The 19,329-nt window shown below is 32.6% G+C and overlaps 1 protein-coding gene and 1 pseudogene across 1 annotated transcript; both read right to left on the bottom strand.

Moving 5' to 3' along the window:
- Positions 1–2,952: 2,952 nt before the first annotated feature.
- On the bottom strand, positions 2,953–3,384 carry LOC124898451. Its single transcript, XM_047412099.1, has one exon. The coding sequence runs from the start codon at positions 3,382–3,384 to the stop codon at positions 2,953–2,955; it is 432 nt and encodes a 143-aa protein (XP_047268055.1).
- Positions 3,385–17,551: 14,167 nt separating this feature from the next.
- Positions 17,552–18,535, bottom strand: LOC107859265 (annotated as a pseudogene).
- Between the last annotated feature and the right edge of the window lie 794 nt (positions 18,536–19,329).

Below are 19,329 nucleotides of genomic sequence, written 5' to 3'. Positions count from 1 at the left end.
CATATCCAACACCATATATGGGTCACATAATCAGAATTTATACAACCGATTTTTGAGTTGGGTACTTAAAGGAACACTAAAGAAACACACTTCCAAGTATGTTATCCATACCTTACTAATTTAGATAGCATAAGTATTATATGTGTCAAACCAAATATTTATACATATATATATATATATACTATTAGAATTTTTTGTTGTTTAGTTGTATAGAATGTCTTAATGTTAACGTATTGTATGTGTACGTTTGTATTTCGTGTAAGAATTTATACATATATTGACATAAAACAACTATATTTATTTATATATAACTATATAACTATATATATACATATATATATATATATATATATATATATATATATATATACAAATATACATATATTCAACTCTGCCATCATATACAATTTTTATGTGTATTATGATATGTAGTGTTAATTCATTTATAATTCATATATGCATAATGCATATATTCATTTCAATTTAAATTTTGTATTTTTTATGTTGATCTTGTATATACATGAAAAATTATTTTAATTTGATAGAAGTTCTGCCAAGGATCACTACTTGAGCAAAAAATCAGTCATTAAGCCACCTTTATTCTTTGGTACTGAATCAATTGGGGATAAGAACTGGTTTAATATGCTATCATTTCCTAATAAATTGTTGAATGACTCGGTTAGTTGATATTCTTTTTTTTGTTAATTCAGCTGAATACATTACACTTTACTCATTGTGTGAAACATAATAATTTCTTTTGTGTACAACACATTGATGTGATTCTGTATTACTTGCGTAAGAAATTCAAGTACGATCCGAACAGTCAATATAAATACAGTATAGTTAACTGTTTATTTATGACAACATTATCAGATATTTTTGACAAGTATGTAGATAGTACAAGGGAGTATAACTTGGCAAATCAAGAGTTGACAATCGTCGAATACATCATTGGATTTAAACTTCATGCTTCTGTACCTTGGCATACTGTGGATTATATGTTTATTCCAGTTAATATTGGCAGAATATATTGGGTGTTGATTGTTCTGTCATTTAATGATAGATGTCTGTACGTGTATGACTCTCTTAGTTCTACTTGTCTTGATGCATCTGTTTCCCTTGAAGTGAAGAAGCTATCAGAATTGTTACCTACATATCTAACAATTTTCGATTTCTACAAAAAAAAGGTATTGATTTTACCTCACATCCCAAGTACATTGATCGCAAAGATTCTTCCCTAAATGTGGTATTCATGGATAATTTGCCACAAAAATCTTCTAGAAGCTTGTAAGTTTTTGTTTCAATACTTTTTATTCTATCAATTTTTTAAAATACAAAGATGTATTCTTATAGCAGTATTTACTGTTAAAAAAAATTGATTCAGGGATTGTAAGTCTTCATTGTTGTATATGCGGAGTATCTTAGCCATGAAAAAGGTATACCATTCAAATATTTTAATGAAGAAGCTTTTCGTACCCGTTATGCTGCTCTTCTATGACAACATGGGACTCAGAAGAATGAAATAGACGCAGTTAGTGATGATGAGAGTCCGGACATGTCAGTGAGGCCTCAGTTTGAGTGTGAGAGTAGTGACATGATAATTACACCTTAGACAGTACATATATTACTCCATTTTGTTGGTTTTAGTTGAAAATACAAACTAATCTTCAATCTTTTTTTTAATTCAAATATCAAACTTGATTCTCCATTTTGTTGGAAATTGTCCAGTGACATTTTTTTTTTTGGAATGCTAATCTAGATTTTGTTATAAGCATGTTGTCTAAAGAATACTAATAGTACACATAATAATGTGTATGTATTAGGTAATTGGATATGTCTCATAGATGATCCATGAAGTACGTTTTTACAATTGTCTTTGTCTTTTTAGCAATTGAAATCTCTATTGACTAATTAGTGTTTGTTTATAGTTATGCATTTATTGCAAAAAATATTTTTTCTAATATAAAACTTTGTATATCTATATGTTAATAAATCAAGTCATGATGGTATATCATCAATTTTTTCAATTGTTATTGACAAACGATGTCTTTAAATGCATAAATTCAATCTCTTAACTTGTAATTGACATTTAATTTGACAAATATACTATCTTGTAGTATATGGTACATACATACATATGATAGATTTTATGATGGTTAGAACCAACGACATATTACATTAGATTTCATATATGGTTAACAACTACATTACTGATAATTTATTTATACATTTGGAGCTATTCAATAAAAGTTAAACATAAATGAATTAAAATCTATACAATCATATAAATACATTTATATAAATTCGTCATGTTATTGATCATTATTTAAAACTAAACATAACTCATTACTGATTATTTATTATTTATTTATACATTTGAAGCTATTAAATAAAAGTTAAGTATAATCAAATTAAAATGTATATAACTATTCAACTAGTTGTACTTTCCTACATATATACATACATATATATCAACTGACATTTTTTGATATACGTTAATTTAACAGAAAATACATATATTCATATAAATGTATTACTCATATTATTAAACAATTGCGTTTTATATAATTTAATTTGATATATATATAATCTTGAAATTGTATAAGCATAAATAAATGTATATATACATTTTTAGTAGATACAAAAACATATGCATATAATATGGTAAACAACATGATAGTTAGAACCGACAAATTACTACAATAGACTGCATACTGATGCAGTTATAATGTAAAGTGAAATATATATGTAATTTATTTCTTTTAAACATGTCCATATAGCGTGAAAAATTACAATTTCAATATAATATGCAAATAAAGTATATAACAAAATGCGTCATGTTATTGATCATTAATTCGAATTAAAATCAATCACAAGTCAAAACTGATATTTATTTCTATAGTTGGAAATATTCAAAAAAAGTTAAACATAAACAAATTAAAATATATAAAATTATTCAACTCGGCGTACTTTCCTACACGAACGCCTATTGTGACCAGTCATCTCACAAGCACTGTATGAATTAGAGGATTTAGTCTTGTAAAAATCTTCAACAGACTTTTCTCTTTTTCTTTTCTTTGGCCTCCCGTGGTAACGTTTGTACTTTGGCGGCAAAAAAATTTCGCTCAATATAAAATTTGATATCTCCCATGTAAACCTATCAGACAGTGGCAATGGAGAAATCTCATATGTGCCCAACAATGCTACTGGCTTATATAAGTTAGAGCAGTAATCATCAGCTTCAAAATGTTTGCTCTTTAACACTACATAAGTATGAGCACACAAAATTTCATCAATTTGAAATCTATGGCAAGTACATGTCTTCTTCTCCAAACAAATGATGAAACATCTATCTTCATGTAGCACAACATAAACATAGTCCATTGCAGGTATAACCTGTAGTGAATAAATGGTTATATACATGTACATATTTGTATATACATATAAGTATATGTATATATGTATGTATTAAAACATAACATTAAAATTATTTTTTGCTAATAAATTATTTACTTGGCCTCATTTAACTCAAGAAGATCATTGTATCTCCTGCAAATAGGGGTGCGTGTGAATGTCCCAACTTGTCGATTGTTGTTATTCCATCTGCCAAACATCTTTCTAACTTTCTATAAGAAATCATATATAGGCAATTCCCTCTCATCCTTTAGATGCCTGTTTATGGTTTCTGCAATGTTTGATATGAGTGTAAAACCATGATTTACAGTAGCATGAACCCTAGTCCACTTGTCATAACCAGCCTTCTGCAAGTACACTTTCACCCTAACATCTATCTATTCGACCTTCTTTATCAGACTGTTAAATTCAGAAATTGTATATACTATTGCCTGTCACGACCCAAAAGCGAGGGTCATGATGGATCTTGTCGCGGCGTACCTTGACAAGTAAGCCTATCACCCAAACTGATACGGAAAGAGGAAAAGATAGAAATATCCCAAGGTAAGGCTTCTAGAATAAAGACAAACCATATAAGTAATCATAACAATGTGGAAAGAACTTATTCAAAATACCAATCATGCCCAAAACCAGGTGTCAATAGTGTAAGAACTACTAATACAATCCAAGAGTCAAATACATCAGAAAAATAACCATAAAGGAATAATAACTGTCTCTGAAGACTAATAAAGACATAACTACTATAGAAAGATGGAGGTAAACTTCGAACGCATGAATGTCGAACCGCTACCTTGGAAGCTCCAATAATCGCCCGAGTCAATCAAGCTGAGGCGCACTCGAGCTAGGACCTGCACCGAAAGGGCGCGTTAGGCATGAGTACGATCCATTTGTACTCAGTAGGAATCATAGGCCGATCAATCAAAGTAGTAAATAAAGCATATAATATATACACTAAGGGCACGTCACCTGCAATCAGAAAATATCCCACAACGGTAGCCCACACCGTTTGCACTAATAGTTCTAATATATCTGACATATATTGCACATCGCACCAAGATAGTACAAAAGTACGTATTATATCACATATAAGAAGAACACGGGAGAACATGCATACAAGATCATCAAATATAGGTAAGAGAAGATACGGTGAATACACAGATGACAAGTCAATATGCTAATACAACACAATATAACATAATAAAGTAAGTGCAATGTATATGATGATGATGATGATGCACGAGGTCGTTGCACAATCTCCGTATACATATACAGAGCTAAAGCTTTCCGACGTAGGACCCATGGAGGGTTTGTCAACACATATACAATCCACATATCTCATATCTGTTTTCCGGCATATCCCTCAGAAAGGGTTTTATAAGGTGTTAAAATATCTCTTAAAAAGGTGTTGCCAGTGTTTCTCAGATGTTGCTACAGTGGTACCAATGTTTCATGAATGAGCATGATATGAAGATGTAATGCTCACAACCAATCACAATGAGTATTTCCACAAACAACCACATGATATATTTCTACAACCAACCACAATAATACTTTTCCATAACCACATGAGCCAATATCCACTCATTATTTTCATATTATCCATGAAATTTCACATGTCTCATTTGCCAATAAAGTTTGAATATAATAACAATACACCAATGGTACCTCATTAAGCATTTTACTAATACAATATAATTATTCATATATATTCAAGGCTATCAATATCACATAGGAACCCACACGGTCACACATATCATATAATATCTCAATTTCGACAATTATATCACATATAAGCGCCCATACGGGCACAATACATAGATAGCCATTTTCATGATTAGTTTCCACTCTTAGCATGCATTTTGGATTTATAATCATGCCCTAAGATTTTTGGAGTTTTGAGAAATTTATCAAGAAATTACTAAGAAAAGGGGTGAATTTTACCTTAAATCCGTAATAAAATCAAGAAATAGGTGTTAATCTAGCTTCCCAAACTCCCACAAACTTTACTTTTAAGCCCCCACACTATTTAGGGTTTAAATCTTAAGAGACAAGATGAAATATGAGCAAAATAGGCCAAAAAGAGGTATTTATATTGCAGAAAAATCTGGTATTGCACCAGATTTTTCACTTCAAAATCACCCCGGATTTCGACTGGGTGCCCGGAATTCGTTCGGAGTTCGATACATGCAAAGGAATTATGCAACCATACTAAATTCGACATTTCAGACACGTTGGTGATATCAAATTTTTGAAAAAAATATTAATTTCACAAAGTTGACCTCTGAAACTCGAAATCATAATTTTTCAAATCGAGGGTCGAAATGAGATTTGAAAACCGTAAAATCATACCAAATATGATAACACCCTAAAATCAATATTCTGATCTGCTGGCAAAGTCGGATTTTTCATCCGAGGTTGTTTCGACCAAATGTGGGTTCCATACCCATATTTCTAATTTTTCAACTTTCCGATCAATAGGTTGAAATGAGCTCGGGTGCACCAGGACCCAAACCAAAGGTATAACTAACCTAAAATTGATATTCTGGAGATGTTGGTGCAATTCGTTTGGCCATTTGTCATGTGGATCAGAAGATATCCCCATAAGTCTAAAATAAGGCCGTCAAAGCCTTCAAAAACCACAATATCGCATAAATGATACCAAAATGCATCGAAAATCATGTCAATCACTCCCATAACTAGAAATAATATAATGCAACTATGGGGAGGGATAAAATAGTCAAATCATACAAAATCACAAATTTTACATATTTCATCAAATTTTTAGATCGTTACATCATCCACCACTAAAACTCAAGTTCATCCTTGAACTAAGGCAAAGAAATACCGAAATCAATGAAAAGATGGGGATAGAAACTACGCATATCAGACTCAACCTCCCAAGTAGCCTTATCTATAGGTCGATGTCGCCACTGAACCTTAACCACAGGGATAACTCTAAAGTGAAACCGCCTAATATCCCTAGCCAAAATGAAAACTGGTTCCTCAACAAAGAACAACCACTCATCTAACTGAACTAACTCCCAAAGAATGAAATGAGACTTATCAGGAATATAGCAATGAAGTATAGAAACATGAAAAACTGGATGAACAACTGATAAATAAGGGGGCAAATCCAACTCATAAGCCACATCACCAACAGTTCGAAGAATCTCAAATAGACCAATATACATAGGGCTTAGCTTGCCTTTCTTCCCAAACCTCATCACACCCATCATGGGTGAAACTCGAAGGAAAGCATGATCACCAACACCAAATCTTAAGGCACGAAGTCTACGATCAAAATAGCACTTCTACATACTGTAAGCCACTCTAAGTCTATCCTGAAAGATCCAGACTCTATCCAATAGATTAATCAATTAAGGTATTGGTCTAACATATGAGGGGTTAAGAATTGATTCAACTTAGAGTGATCGATTGATGACTCTGGTCAGGTGGAACGCAATACCGTCTCATCATTCAATTGCCAAAAGACTCAACTGAAGTTATAGTTGACCCTATGAGAACTCACCCCTGGTCCTAGATTAGTCAATTTAAGGTATTGGTCTAACATATGAGGTAGTAAAAATGGTTCAGCTCAGAGTGATCGATCGACTACTCTGGTCGGGAGGAACGCAATACCATCTTATTATTCAATTACCAAAAGACTCAATTGAAGTTGTAGTTAACCCCATAGAACTCACCCTTTGGTCCTAGATTAATCAATTAGGGTATTAGTCTAACATATGAGGTGGTAAGAATTAGTTCTGCTCAGAGTGATCGATCGATGACTCTGGTCGGGAGGAACGCAATACCGTCTCATCATTCAATTGCCAAAAGACTCAATTGAAGTTGTATTTGACCCAATGAGAACTCACCCCTAGTCCTAGATTAATCAATTTAAGGTATTGGTCTAATATATGAGGTAGTAAGAATTGGTTCAGCTCAGAGTGATCGATCAACGACTCTGGTCGGGAGGAACGCAATACCGTCTCATCATTCAATTATCAAAAGACTCAATTGAACTTATAGTTGACCCTATAAGAAATCACCCCTGGTCCTAGATTAATCAATTAGGGGTGGTTTGGTAGAGTGTATAAGAGCAATGCAAAATATAATGTATTAGTAATGCTTGCATCAGTAATACTTGTATTATTTATGCTTTTATTAGTAATGCATGTATTATTTCTTATACATTGTTTGGTTTGATGTATAGTAAATAATACATCTTACATAATATCTACAAAAGAAATTTTTATTTACAAAAATACCCTTCTTTGATTTTGTACACTTTTTTGCAACAAAGTTCTTTTATTATTTCAAACATAATTAATATTGTTGAACTATTATATAGAGGTTTAGGATTAATTATAAGACCTTCATCTTTGGGCAAAAATATTACGCCGATGGATTGACATAGTCGACACAAAAATAAAATACAAGACGTAAAATTAAGAAATAGTCTCAAATTTTTTCAAAATCTTTTTAAAGACTCTCAAAGAAAAGCAAAAATATGTTATAGTTATTTAAATCAACCATTCATTGTTGTAAATTCAAATAGTGGAAAAAGAAATTGTGAAGTATTTTGAAAAGATTCATTAGTGCAAATTAAAATGGTGGAAAAAGGATGGTAAAATATTTTGAGAGGGAAATTGAGGGGTATTAAGGTCATTTAATAAGTTAATGCATGTGTTTAAAGTCTTTGTATTACTAATACATAGGAAATAGAGCGTATTTACTAATACACACTTCAATATATAATAGAGTGTATAACTAATGCTTGCATTAGTTATACATAGGCAAAAAGTCATATCAAACAGGGTATTAGCAATACACATTAACTAATGCATGCATTATATTTTACAATACACTCTACCAAACAACCCCTAAAGATATTATTCTAACATGTGAAATCAATTGAAATTGTATAACAGTAAATATTCAACCTGTTGCAACATATGTACTTTTTGTTGGAATTAATCAAACAGATTAAGTCATCTGTTGCAACATATTACGCATCTGTTGTGATGGATGACCGAGCTTTGGAAATTTTCAAACAGAAATTATTATCTATTGCACTTAGATGTTTTAAGACTCTTTTTTTAAAAAGCAATTTAGGTATTTCCTCTCCGAGATAAAAAAAAGTTAAAATATTAAGGCGGTAAAAAATATTACTTGGATAACTCAAAAATCTCCTAAGCGAGTAGTCTTATATGGTCTTTTCAATGTCACCGTCTCCTCGTGCCCCTCAAAAGTTAAAATTTATTAATGAATATTTAACACCCACATCTAGAAGAATACTCTCAGCCATAACATAAGTATGACTCAAGACAACTAAACTCATTTGTCACTCTTTCTTCTTTATTCTTAATTCTCTTTCTTTTTTTTTTGCCTCTTTTTTCTCTCTTCTTTCAGATGATCCTTTCAGATCTGAACCGATCAATATATTTTCTGAACTGAACTAGATGTTCTGATACCTTTTCTTTATTCGCATTACAGGTATGGTTCATTATCGCTCTTTCCATCTCGTCTTCTTCTTTGTGTATTATTTAAATTAGATATTTACATCTGTTGCTATTGATGATTTTCCTATTACCAATTTTCTATTTATTGTGAAAATTAAAGGAAAAGTGACTTTTAAGTCTTGAATGAACAAACCGTTGTTTTTATATCTATTGCAAAATGCCTCATCGATTGAACAAATGGGTAATCTGTTGCATCAGATTGGTCATCTGTTAATTCACTCAATTTTGAGTCACCCTTTTGTACATACGGAGCAACTGTTTGAAGAAATCAAACCAGTAGCAAGGCTGGTTTGATTTATTCTAACAGATGACTCATCTGTTGTAATATATCATCCATATGGTTCAACAGATGCCTCATCAATTGAGCAGACGGGAAATCTGTTGCATCAGATTTATCATCTGTTGATTTTCTCGATTTTGTGTTACCCTTTTGTAATGTTCTTTTTATTATTCTCTTGTTTGACATCAAATATATTTTTCTTGTTTGTAGATAAAAGAAAGTGATACTGAATCCATTTTTGTCGGACCAACATTAAAGGCTAGAGTAAAGATGGGTTCGGAGGAATAAGCTACATGCAGATGGAACCACTTCATATATCTGAGGTATGTATTACTGATCAACCTATCATGAAAACACGCATCCAGTATAATGACTTTGTGAATATTTGTTATTTACCTATTAGGCATTAATTCTTCAAACAAGATATGGCATTTTTACAGTTATGATTGTTAGGTTCGAACTGGTAAGGCTGAGGGACCAAGTAGGTGGTGTCGATACCCTGTTATAATTTAATGACTGTTTATGCTCATGTTTTTGTGTCAAGTTTGGGGAAGGGTTTAACTTTTTGGCGGTAGTGTAAATATCCAATAGTGATTAGATCAGTTTTAAGGGCTCAATGGACTTCTTGAAAGGCCTTCGAAACCTCGCACTGCAGCAAACACCGATGGAACTAATAGAAATTCCCCTGATCCAAATTTATATGGATGGGTTGCTGGAGAAGACTATTATACAGCAGTAGGTGATTGGGAGAATATCTGTGCGGGAAGGGGGAGGTTTAGAAGGTCATATATCATCTCAGACCTTGTTTAGGAGAAAACACAGGGTAGGAAGGAAAGTATAGCAAAATTGGCTGATGAAATTGACATGAAAAATGAAAAAACTAGATGAACTGCGAATGTGAAAGCGTATCAAAAAATGAAAATCCATCAGTCATTGAAGTAAAAGAAGAATGGTCAATAGGATTGGAGTTGGACACTTTGCTAGAAAATGCAACTAGTGAGTGTGGCCTCAATGAAGAATCTCACAAAACGCAGGACCAGAACTCTAGGGAAGAAGTTTCGCGAGCACAGAAAATTGATACGATTGTCGTTCAGTTAAAACCTGAACCAACTACTCCTAAATTAAAAATACGGGATCAAGCCATGGTGATAATTTCTCAAGTTAAACTTGCATCCCATACCTCTTGTTTATGGCTCTGTTTAGGTCAAAGGCTGTGGAAACAAAAAGGCATAGGATTTTGCTCCAACTTTAGTCCTTTTTGTTTCTGCTACCATCGACCTGAATAGAGCCATAAATAGGAGGCATGGGATGCAAGTTTAACTTGAGAAATTACTACCTTATCTTGATACAATATTTTTAATTTAGGAGTAGTTGGTTCAGGTTTCAACTGATCAACAATCGCATCAATTTCATGTGCTCACGATACTTCTTCCTTAGAGTTCTAGTCCTGCACTTTGTGAGAGTCTTCATTGAGGCCACGCTCACTAGTTGCATTCTCTAGCAAAGTGTCCAGCTCCAGTCCTGTTGACCATTCTTTTTTTTTCAACGACCGATGAATTTTTATATTTGGATACACTTCCACATTTGAAGCTCATCTAGTTTTTCCATTTCTCATGTCAATTTCATTGGCCAGATTCGCTAGAATTTCCTTGCTTTCTCCCCTTTATTTCCTCTTAAACAAGGTCTGAGATGATATATGACCTTCTCTACCTCCCCCTTTTTGCATAGGTATTCTGCTAAGCACCTACTACTGTATAATAGTCTCTTGTAGCAATTCATCTATATAAATTTGGAATAGGAGAATTTCTATTGGTTTCGTCGTTATTTGCTGCAGTGCGAGGCTTCGAAGGCCTTTCTAGAAGTCCATTATGCCATTAAAACCGATCCAATCACTATTGGATATTTTTACTGCCGCCAAAGGCATGAACCTTTCCCCAATATTGACACAAAATCATGAGCATAAACCGCCATTAAATTGTAACAGGGTATCGATACCACTGTCTTGGAATCCTTCGGCCTTATTAGTTCACACTTATCAAACTAAAGTATACAATGCAGGATCTTATTTGAAGGATTAGTGTCTAATCGCTAAAAAATATATTCACAAAATCATTGCACTTTATGTGTTTCTGTCGCGGTAGACTGATCTATAGTACATAACTCCCACACATGAAAGTGAATCCATTGCACGCACCTTATTCTTCCTACCCCATGAAAGACACTAAGACACTACATTACTATTTATTCATCTGCACGCATATGATAACTATTAAAAAAGAGGTGTACAAAATCGTGACTATTTTTATCTTAACACATTCGAAAATAGTTGATGAATCAAAATCTCCATCTGTTGCTATTGATGAATCAGCTGTTGGAAGAAATCAAAACATCTCCTCCAACATATGGTCCATCTGTCATAACAGATCCATATGTTGCAACAGATTGTAAATTTGTTGCGATAGACCAAACATTATTTATTCATCTGTACGCATGTGATGACTATTAAAAAAAGGTGGAGTCATGACTTTTTATCTAACACATTCAAAATAAAAGATGAATCAAATTCTTCATCTGTTGCAACTGATGAATCAGCTATTAGAAGAAATTAAAACATCCCCAACATATGGTCCATCTGTTACAATAGATAATTTATATGTTGCAAAAGGTGGTAAATCTGTTGCGGCAGATGGACGATCTGTTGCAACAGCTCAATAATAACAGTTGTTATCAAGTCTTCTCAAACCTTTTTGAAAAGGTGCGAAGTATTAATGTAAATGAAAATATTGCAACTTTTCACAGAAAACAAAATGCCACCAGTTTGAATGTAATTAATATAATAGAGCTTAACAGACGTGCCTTTTCTCCTGACACATCTAGATTCAATCTTCTATAAATAGATCCCTCTTTAATCTTTATTCTGCTAAACTTTATTTATTTTTTGTATTTTTTCTTTTCATGTGATATCTTCAACAACTTCTCTTCAAAGAACATATTCCTTTATCATTGAGGTAATTTTTCTTCCTGTTTAAATCTACTAGTTTGTAGTATACATTGTATTACATTTGGACTCTTTTCTTTACATTTGTCAATTCATGCGTGCTCTAAATATGGCTGATCCTATTTGGGACATTGCTATTCTGTGCGACACAATGTGAGAACTTTAGAGGTAGGTTAATGACCTACTGAGGGAGTTGGTCACCGTGAGAGCGACAATGTTTATAGAGATGCAAAGGCTGATAAGGACCCTACTGCTGTGAGTTGATTGGCCAACTATCATTAATGATGATGATGATGATAATAATAATAATAATAATTAGAATGTATTTTTTCTTTTAGCGTAGGTATTTTAATTTTTCTATATCGGATCTATACCTAATGTATTTTATTTTTCGTTTAATAAAAAATTTATTTTTAGTCGAGTTTGACTTTTTAATTCTTATTCACTTTTCATTCTATCTATTTCTTCTTCTAAATATTTTACATGTTAACATGTTGATAGTTGGAGGTAAGGATCAATTTTAAATCCAGTAGCAATAGCAATTTTGGCTTTTTAGTTCTTTTAACAGATGGACCATATGTTGGAATAGATTGGTCATCAGTTGGGTTTTTATCAACAGATTATCCATCTGTTGTGATAGATTTATCATCTGTTGGAGGAAAACATTCCAGTTTTATGAAATTGTGTTGTGTTCTTCCAGCTAATGTCCATTTGTTGCCATTAATGGGTAATCTGTTGAAAATACTTGTGGTTTATTGTATTGTTTAACAGTTCATATTTTGCCTTATTTTTATTAATGCATAAGTTATTAAAAAGATATTTTATATATAATAAATGATAATATTACATTCACAACAATGATTTAAATATATAAAAGTCCACAAAAAAAATCTATACAAGTTTCTGCAATTACAATGATCATGGTGGATTATGATCCGGGCATGTAGTTTTTTGTGGCCAGCGCACTTACATACGGAGCACTTGTTTCTTCTTGATGAAAATGATTCTCCGACTCCACGCCTCCTCTTATATGGCTTTATTTTTGGTTTGATAGTGCTTGGGTCAATATATGGAGGAGGTATTAATCTCCCCATAAGCTCTGCAGAACAACCCAAGATTTTTCGAGAGGCACCAGAGTAATATGCCCACCATATGCCATTTTATATTTTTTCACCGAATAATATTTAGAGGAATGCTCGTAAAATTTAGCTCCATATTTATGACCGTATTGAGCTCGAAGCACCTCCATAGCATGTGGACAGGGTATTTTGTCCAAGTCAAAAACTCTGCACGTACAAGATCTTGTTTAAAGATCGATCGTGGCAACATCACCATGACCGGTGATACTGAATTTGTAATCTACTATTTTATGAGGTAATAACCTATTCCCCAAAATTACATTTGTTGATATTATTTTTTTTTAATTTCGAGAACAAATCGGGTTCTTTTTTTTGGGCACTTGAACTACACACGCCTTTCATTAAAAAATTTGCCATACTTATGGCTTATTTTTTCAAACATAGCCTTGATGGGAAATTCTCTTTCATTGCCAAACAATGAATTCACTGATTCAGCTATGTTTGATGTCATAATATTGTACTTATACAAAAGAATCACTTAGTACGACATCATACTAAACTTGTAACTCAAACAAGACATTGAAATCGATAAGAATGTACCTATTTATCGGACAGAATGCTTGGGTCCATCTCTCGAAATCGACACGTATGAGAAATTCTGCAACCTCGGTATTCACATCTATTATTTGATTGAAATGGTATAAAAACTCCTCTTTACTATATGCTTTAGCTTCTCTATAAAAAAGGATCACGACCCTTTCATTGTGATAGTTGGTCTAAATATTCTCTCCAAGATGCCTGATGCAATAACCAAAGTAAGCTAAAGTGAAGAGACGTGAACCTATCTTTGGAATACTTGGATGCCTATCCGATACAAAATACAACTCTTTGGTATCTTTGACGCAGCATCACAGTTGTTCAAAAAAAAATCCATAAGAGGCATCACATTCTTTGTTCGTTACACAAAAAATGGTAGAAAAGATGTAATTCTCCACATCCTGCGCCACCGCTGCTAACAGAACTCCATTATACCTGCTCCTTAAGAAGGTACCATCAACGGCTATGCTTTTTCTCAAACATCAAAAACCTTGAATCCAAGCACCATATGATACAAAAAAGTACTTGAACCTTTTGTTTTCATCTAGATGCAATGCCATCTTACTTTCGGTATTTGTGGACTCAATAATGTAATGGTAGGCATCCAGGACTGCATACCCATGCTCGAGTGTCCCCCTAACCAAGTCCTTGGCAATACTTATGGCCATAGATATCTTCCAATAACTCACCAGGATACCCAATTCCATAAGGAGTTGATTGGCCATAACCCTTGTTGAAGGGCCTTTGCTATCGGGGAAACTACTCCTAAAATATTCACCGAGGACCTTTGCTGTGGCATGAGGATTTTGGCCCGAGATGTGATTCAAACCACATATGTGATGCTTTTCATGTTTATGAATGATGAATCTATCAAAACTTGTATACTTCACCGTTCTCAACCACCACTTGCAGTGTGAATTAGCACATTTGAAGTAAAAGACGCTGCTCGAATTAGTCACCTTCTTTATTCTAAAATCTTTTTTCAAGCAAGAAATAAACAAAGTGGTAGATAGTTCATTATTGTTCTTGAATTACATTCCAATAAAAAAGCCAGGCCTGTCATCTTGAAGATTTCCACACTGTGTTAATTGAGAAGAACTACACATCGTATTGGTCGCATCAACGAGCGCAGGTGTTTGATCATTATTTGGACTATTCATGTCTAGATCGTCCAACCTATTATCAAAGATATCTTGTTACTGTTCTTTTTCTACATTTTGATTCTCATTCTCTCTCATCTTTTAAACGATTTATACCCTTAACGCTGGCCTGGATGAATCTCTAGGATAAGCACGTAATTGAACCTGATCGATTATCATGAAATACAGTACCCTTTGATTTTCAAAGGAGCTATGCATGTAGCTGATAACGAGTTTTTTTGATTGACAATTCAGTCCACAACAAATGATGATTAATTTTACAAAATCATCATACTAAACATCACTTTAGACTGTCATAACTATCGTCTCTAGCATTTCACCCTCGTTCCATTGCCATACATATCGATTGCTCTTCTAGATTCATTGACCATGATAATCCACCCCTGTTGTTATTGATCCCTCCATTAGTGGTACCTAAATAAAGTCATTTGTTAAAAAATGTTAATAGTGATTTCATAGTGCTGTAAATGAATCTCAATAGATGTGTAATCAGTCACAATAGATTACTTACCTGTTGGGATTCATGTTACGCTCTTAAAGCTGATTTTAACAGATGAGTAATATGTTGTAATAGGTGAATCATATGTGGCAATAGACTATGTATCTGTTGGGATTGATTTTACAGTACTGAGGCACCTTTGAAGCTGATTCCAATAGATAATTAACCTATTGAGACAGATGACTTACCTGTTGCAACATACTATGATCTGTTGGAATCGAGGTCAGGTTCTATTATAATAGGTTACTAATACATTACAATAGATATTTACCGTCTATTGGAATTGAGTTCGCGTTATGTTGTAATAGGTTAATAATCTGTTGCAACAGATATTACCCTATTGCAATAGATAACATGTCTATTGGAATCGAGTTCAGGTTCTGTTGTAATAGATTAATAATCTTTTGCAATAGATATTTATCATATTGCACCAGATAACTAATCTGTTTAGACAGATAAATCATCTATTGCAACAGATGACCCATCCGTTTGATTCATGTTACGACCTATAGAACCATAAACATGAAGACAATGTATCAGTCTTTTGTTGAAAAAGAAGTCTCATCTGTCGCAACAGATGATTTATCTGTTTAAAAAAATGAATCTTATGTTGGATTCATGATTGAGTTCTATCCATGGTTGGAAAAACAACATAATAGCAGTTACCCAGTTGAAAAATCATAATTTGACTTATGAAAGTCTCCTATGAAGTAATGTCAAAGTGGAAAGTGATGTACGAAACAAAATTTGACCTAAAAAATTGGTCAAATAGCAACAGTAGTGGTAACAACAACAACAACAACGACAATGATCAACAAGAAGAAGATGAAGATGATAATAACGATGCAGAAGATGATGAATAAAGGAGCAGGAACAATGAACAACAAAAATACTAAGAGAAAGAAAATAATAATGGATGAGAAGAAAGAGAAAGACACTTTTTTTCCCTCTGTTTCTCGTTTTATTAGGTAAACATTTGGATCAAAGTATAAATTTAAAAACTTGTGGACTATTGTCAAACTTATCAAACTTTCTTAACTCATAATAAAATAATTTTCACCTCCACTCAATTATTAAGACTTGTGTCACCTACACCTCATTTTAAAACTCTTTTGTCACCTACAACTCAAAGCCCCTAGTAACTTAAGGTTATCACAATGCAAAAATTCATAATCGTCACTACAAAAAAATAGCTAAATTGTAGAGATTATTTTTTATATCAATTAAATTGCAGTTCATAACCATGAGTTAGAACCTCCACAATTTGTGAAATTTACATTGAAAACAATGAGAGTTACAATCCCTTGCAATTTGTGAAATATTTTTACTATCGTATTCAATTTTGAATATCAATAACTAATGAATATGTACATCGTAATCAAACCTAAAAGATATATTAATTAATTAATTAATATTAAGAAATAACAATATATTTTAAAATAAAAATATTATTTAATACAATTACAATAGACTTCAATGATTTTCACTACGATTACGATCATTGGTTGATCTTTTCTCCATGGATTGAAAAGGGTTCACTAGCCACATCATTTAGTCTTAGCTGCCAAAATAATACATAATTAGTGACTCATCCAAACTCCATAAAGAAAGAAGGCATGATAAGAATTTGGCTCATTATGGTGTTGATCTTGTGAGTCTCTTCACCTACTTTTGATCATAATAATGAAGATTTAAAATAGTATTAACACGACAATAGTGTTTTGTTCTAGTAGCATAATCTTAAACACTGAAATAAAGAGTGTTTTATTCTTGTTGCATAATCTCAAAGACAACTCCTCTTTTTTTTTTGTTTAAGCAAATCCACTAGGCAGATGTCTAGGGCTTGTCTTTTATAGTTAATTAAAAAGAAAAATCTCAAAGAGAAGAGTACAAGTAAGGGGGATAGACCCTACCTTATTAATCCTAATGAGATAATGACGACTCCAACATTTTTCAAAATAAATAAATGTATTAAACTACCATATTTCATACTAATGCCTAATTAAATATATGAAAATTTTAATCTAGATACTTTAAACTTCTTCAATGATATGATTGAGTTTTTCATTCATCTCTCTAGTAAAATAATTCTTCCAATCTCAAATTTCTCCTCTGCAAAAGAACACTTTATTTTCCTCTCCAGTTGATAACTTCTCCTTTGTATTCACCTCCAAATTGCTCAAATTCTCAAAACTACACATTTTAAATATTTCATCAGCCACTCCACAATTTTCTTCCTCCATCAAAGATGAATATTCTAGGAATTCAGCCAAGCGTTGAAGTTGAATTTTTGGTTTCTTTTTAACTTCTTCATACATCAAGAAAATTACTTTGTTTGTATTTTCTATGCTTTATTTCCAATAATCCAACACGTGATTTCAGAATAGACCATAGACGCTCACCCCCTTACAAAAAAGATCAAACATTTCTTCAATGGAATTGGTATCTTTGTGGTGAAATCTTAAATTATATGCAAAATGCCAAATAGATATAAACGTGTCCTTAGGATTCCTACACAAGTAAACAAGTTTAGTTCTTGAATCTTGGGCAGATTTTGGCAATGAAGCAAAGGGCACATGAGTTGCCAAGAGTTTAGGTGAAGTGAAGAATGAGAAATCAGGGACTCGACCATCAACATAGAGTGTATGTTCCAAGAATGGAACAAGAACATGAGAGTTTACAATAGTTAAAGGGTGATTTTGTTCGAAAATAAGATGTTTCATTCGATTCACTAGAGCAAATAAAAGTGATTTTAACCAAGTAGTTCCCAATTTTGGAGTTGTAACAAGGATGATATCACTATCTTGAACTTCAAATTGTTGTTGAAATGCAATCATACTTTGGATCAGTCTTGGTGATATCCAACTACCTTGATTGTAGATATATGATCCAATCCATCCTTTTTATTTTGGTAAGAAGTTTTCTTACACTCTTCACTTAGGCTATCCTCTTGTAAGTATTTGGGAGGACAAGTTTGAGATGTCATAATTTTAGGATTGAGTGTTTTCTTCTAGTTAATTAAGCACAAGTACATTTTCTCTAACAATATAAGCTTTCAGTGAAATAAAAAATATAAATGACGTTCCTATTTATAGAAGGTGTCACATCACCTCTCCGATGTCTAGAAGTATCTAATATACATTAAATTATTTTCCATTATCATTTATGTCACTAATTAATTAATAATTAAAAAGAAACAAAGATAAATGAATTTTCTTTTTAGATAAATCATAATATATTCTTCATGAGTTGCATATAATTTTTTATAATTTTATTATTTAATTTATCTCAGTCTAATATTTTATATATTTTACAAGGTTATGGCACCCAGTAAGCAGTGGATGAAACTTATTAATGATCGGGATAGTGAAATATACAAAAGTGGGGTGAAAAAGTTTTTGAATTATGCTTTTCAAAAAATAGGAGAAGAACATGAAATACGATGTCCATGTAACAAATATTTCAATACTACTTTAGGAACTCGTACAACAATTGAGAAACATTTAAAGGTTCATCGAATACTTCAGAATTATACTTTTTGGTTTCACCATGGAGAACGCTTGGGTGAACCATTATCTGAATCCAAATCTGAAGATGAACATGATGCTGAAGTGGAAGAATATGACAGTGAAGATGAAGTAAAAGAATTGTTGAGAGATTTGTATCCTAATCTTGATGGTGGACCTACACATACTAATTGTGTTGAGGAAGATCCAAATCTTGTAGTAGAACAATTTTACAAACTATTGAGCGATTTTGAAATGGATGATGATAGTTTTG

This window comes from Capsicum annuum, chromosome 1, assembly GCF_002878395.1.
Source record: "Capsicum annuum cultivar UCD-10X-F1 chromosome 1, UCD10Xv1.1, whole genome shotgun sequence".
NCBI classification, from domain to species: domain Eukaryota; kingdom Viridiplantae; phylum Streptophyta; class Magnoliopsida; order Solanales; family Solanaceae; genus Capsicum; species Capsicum annuum.
The sequence above is the reverse complement of the archived record's forward strand: the minus strand, read 5'-3'. Positions and strand labels throughout refer to the sequence as shown.

Bases quoted from the DNA above. Each gene is read 5' to 3' on its own strand.
- LOC124898451 (XM_047412099.1), bottom strand. From the start codon at position 3,384: ATGGACTATGTTTATGTTGTGCTACATGAAGATAGATGTTTCATCATT.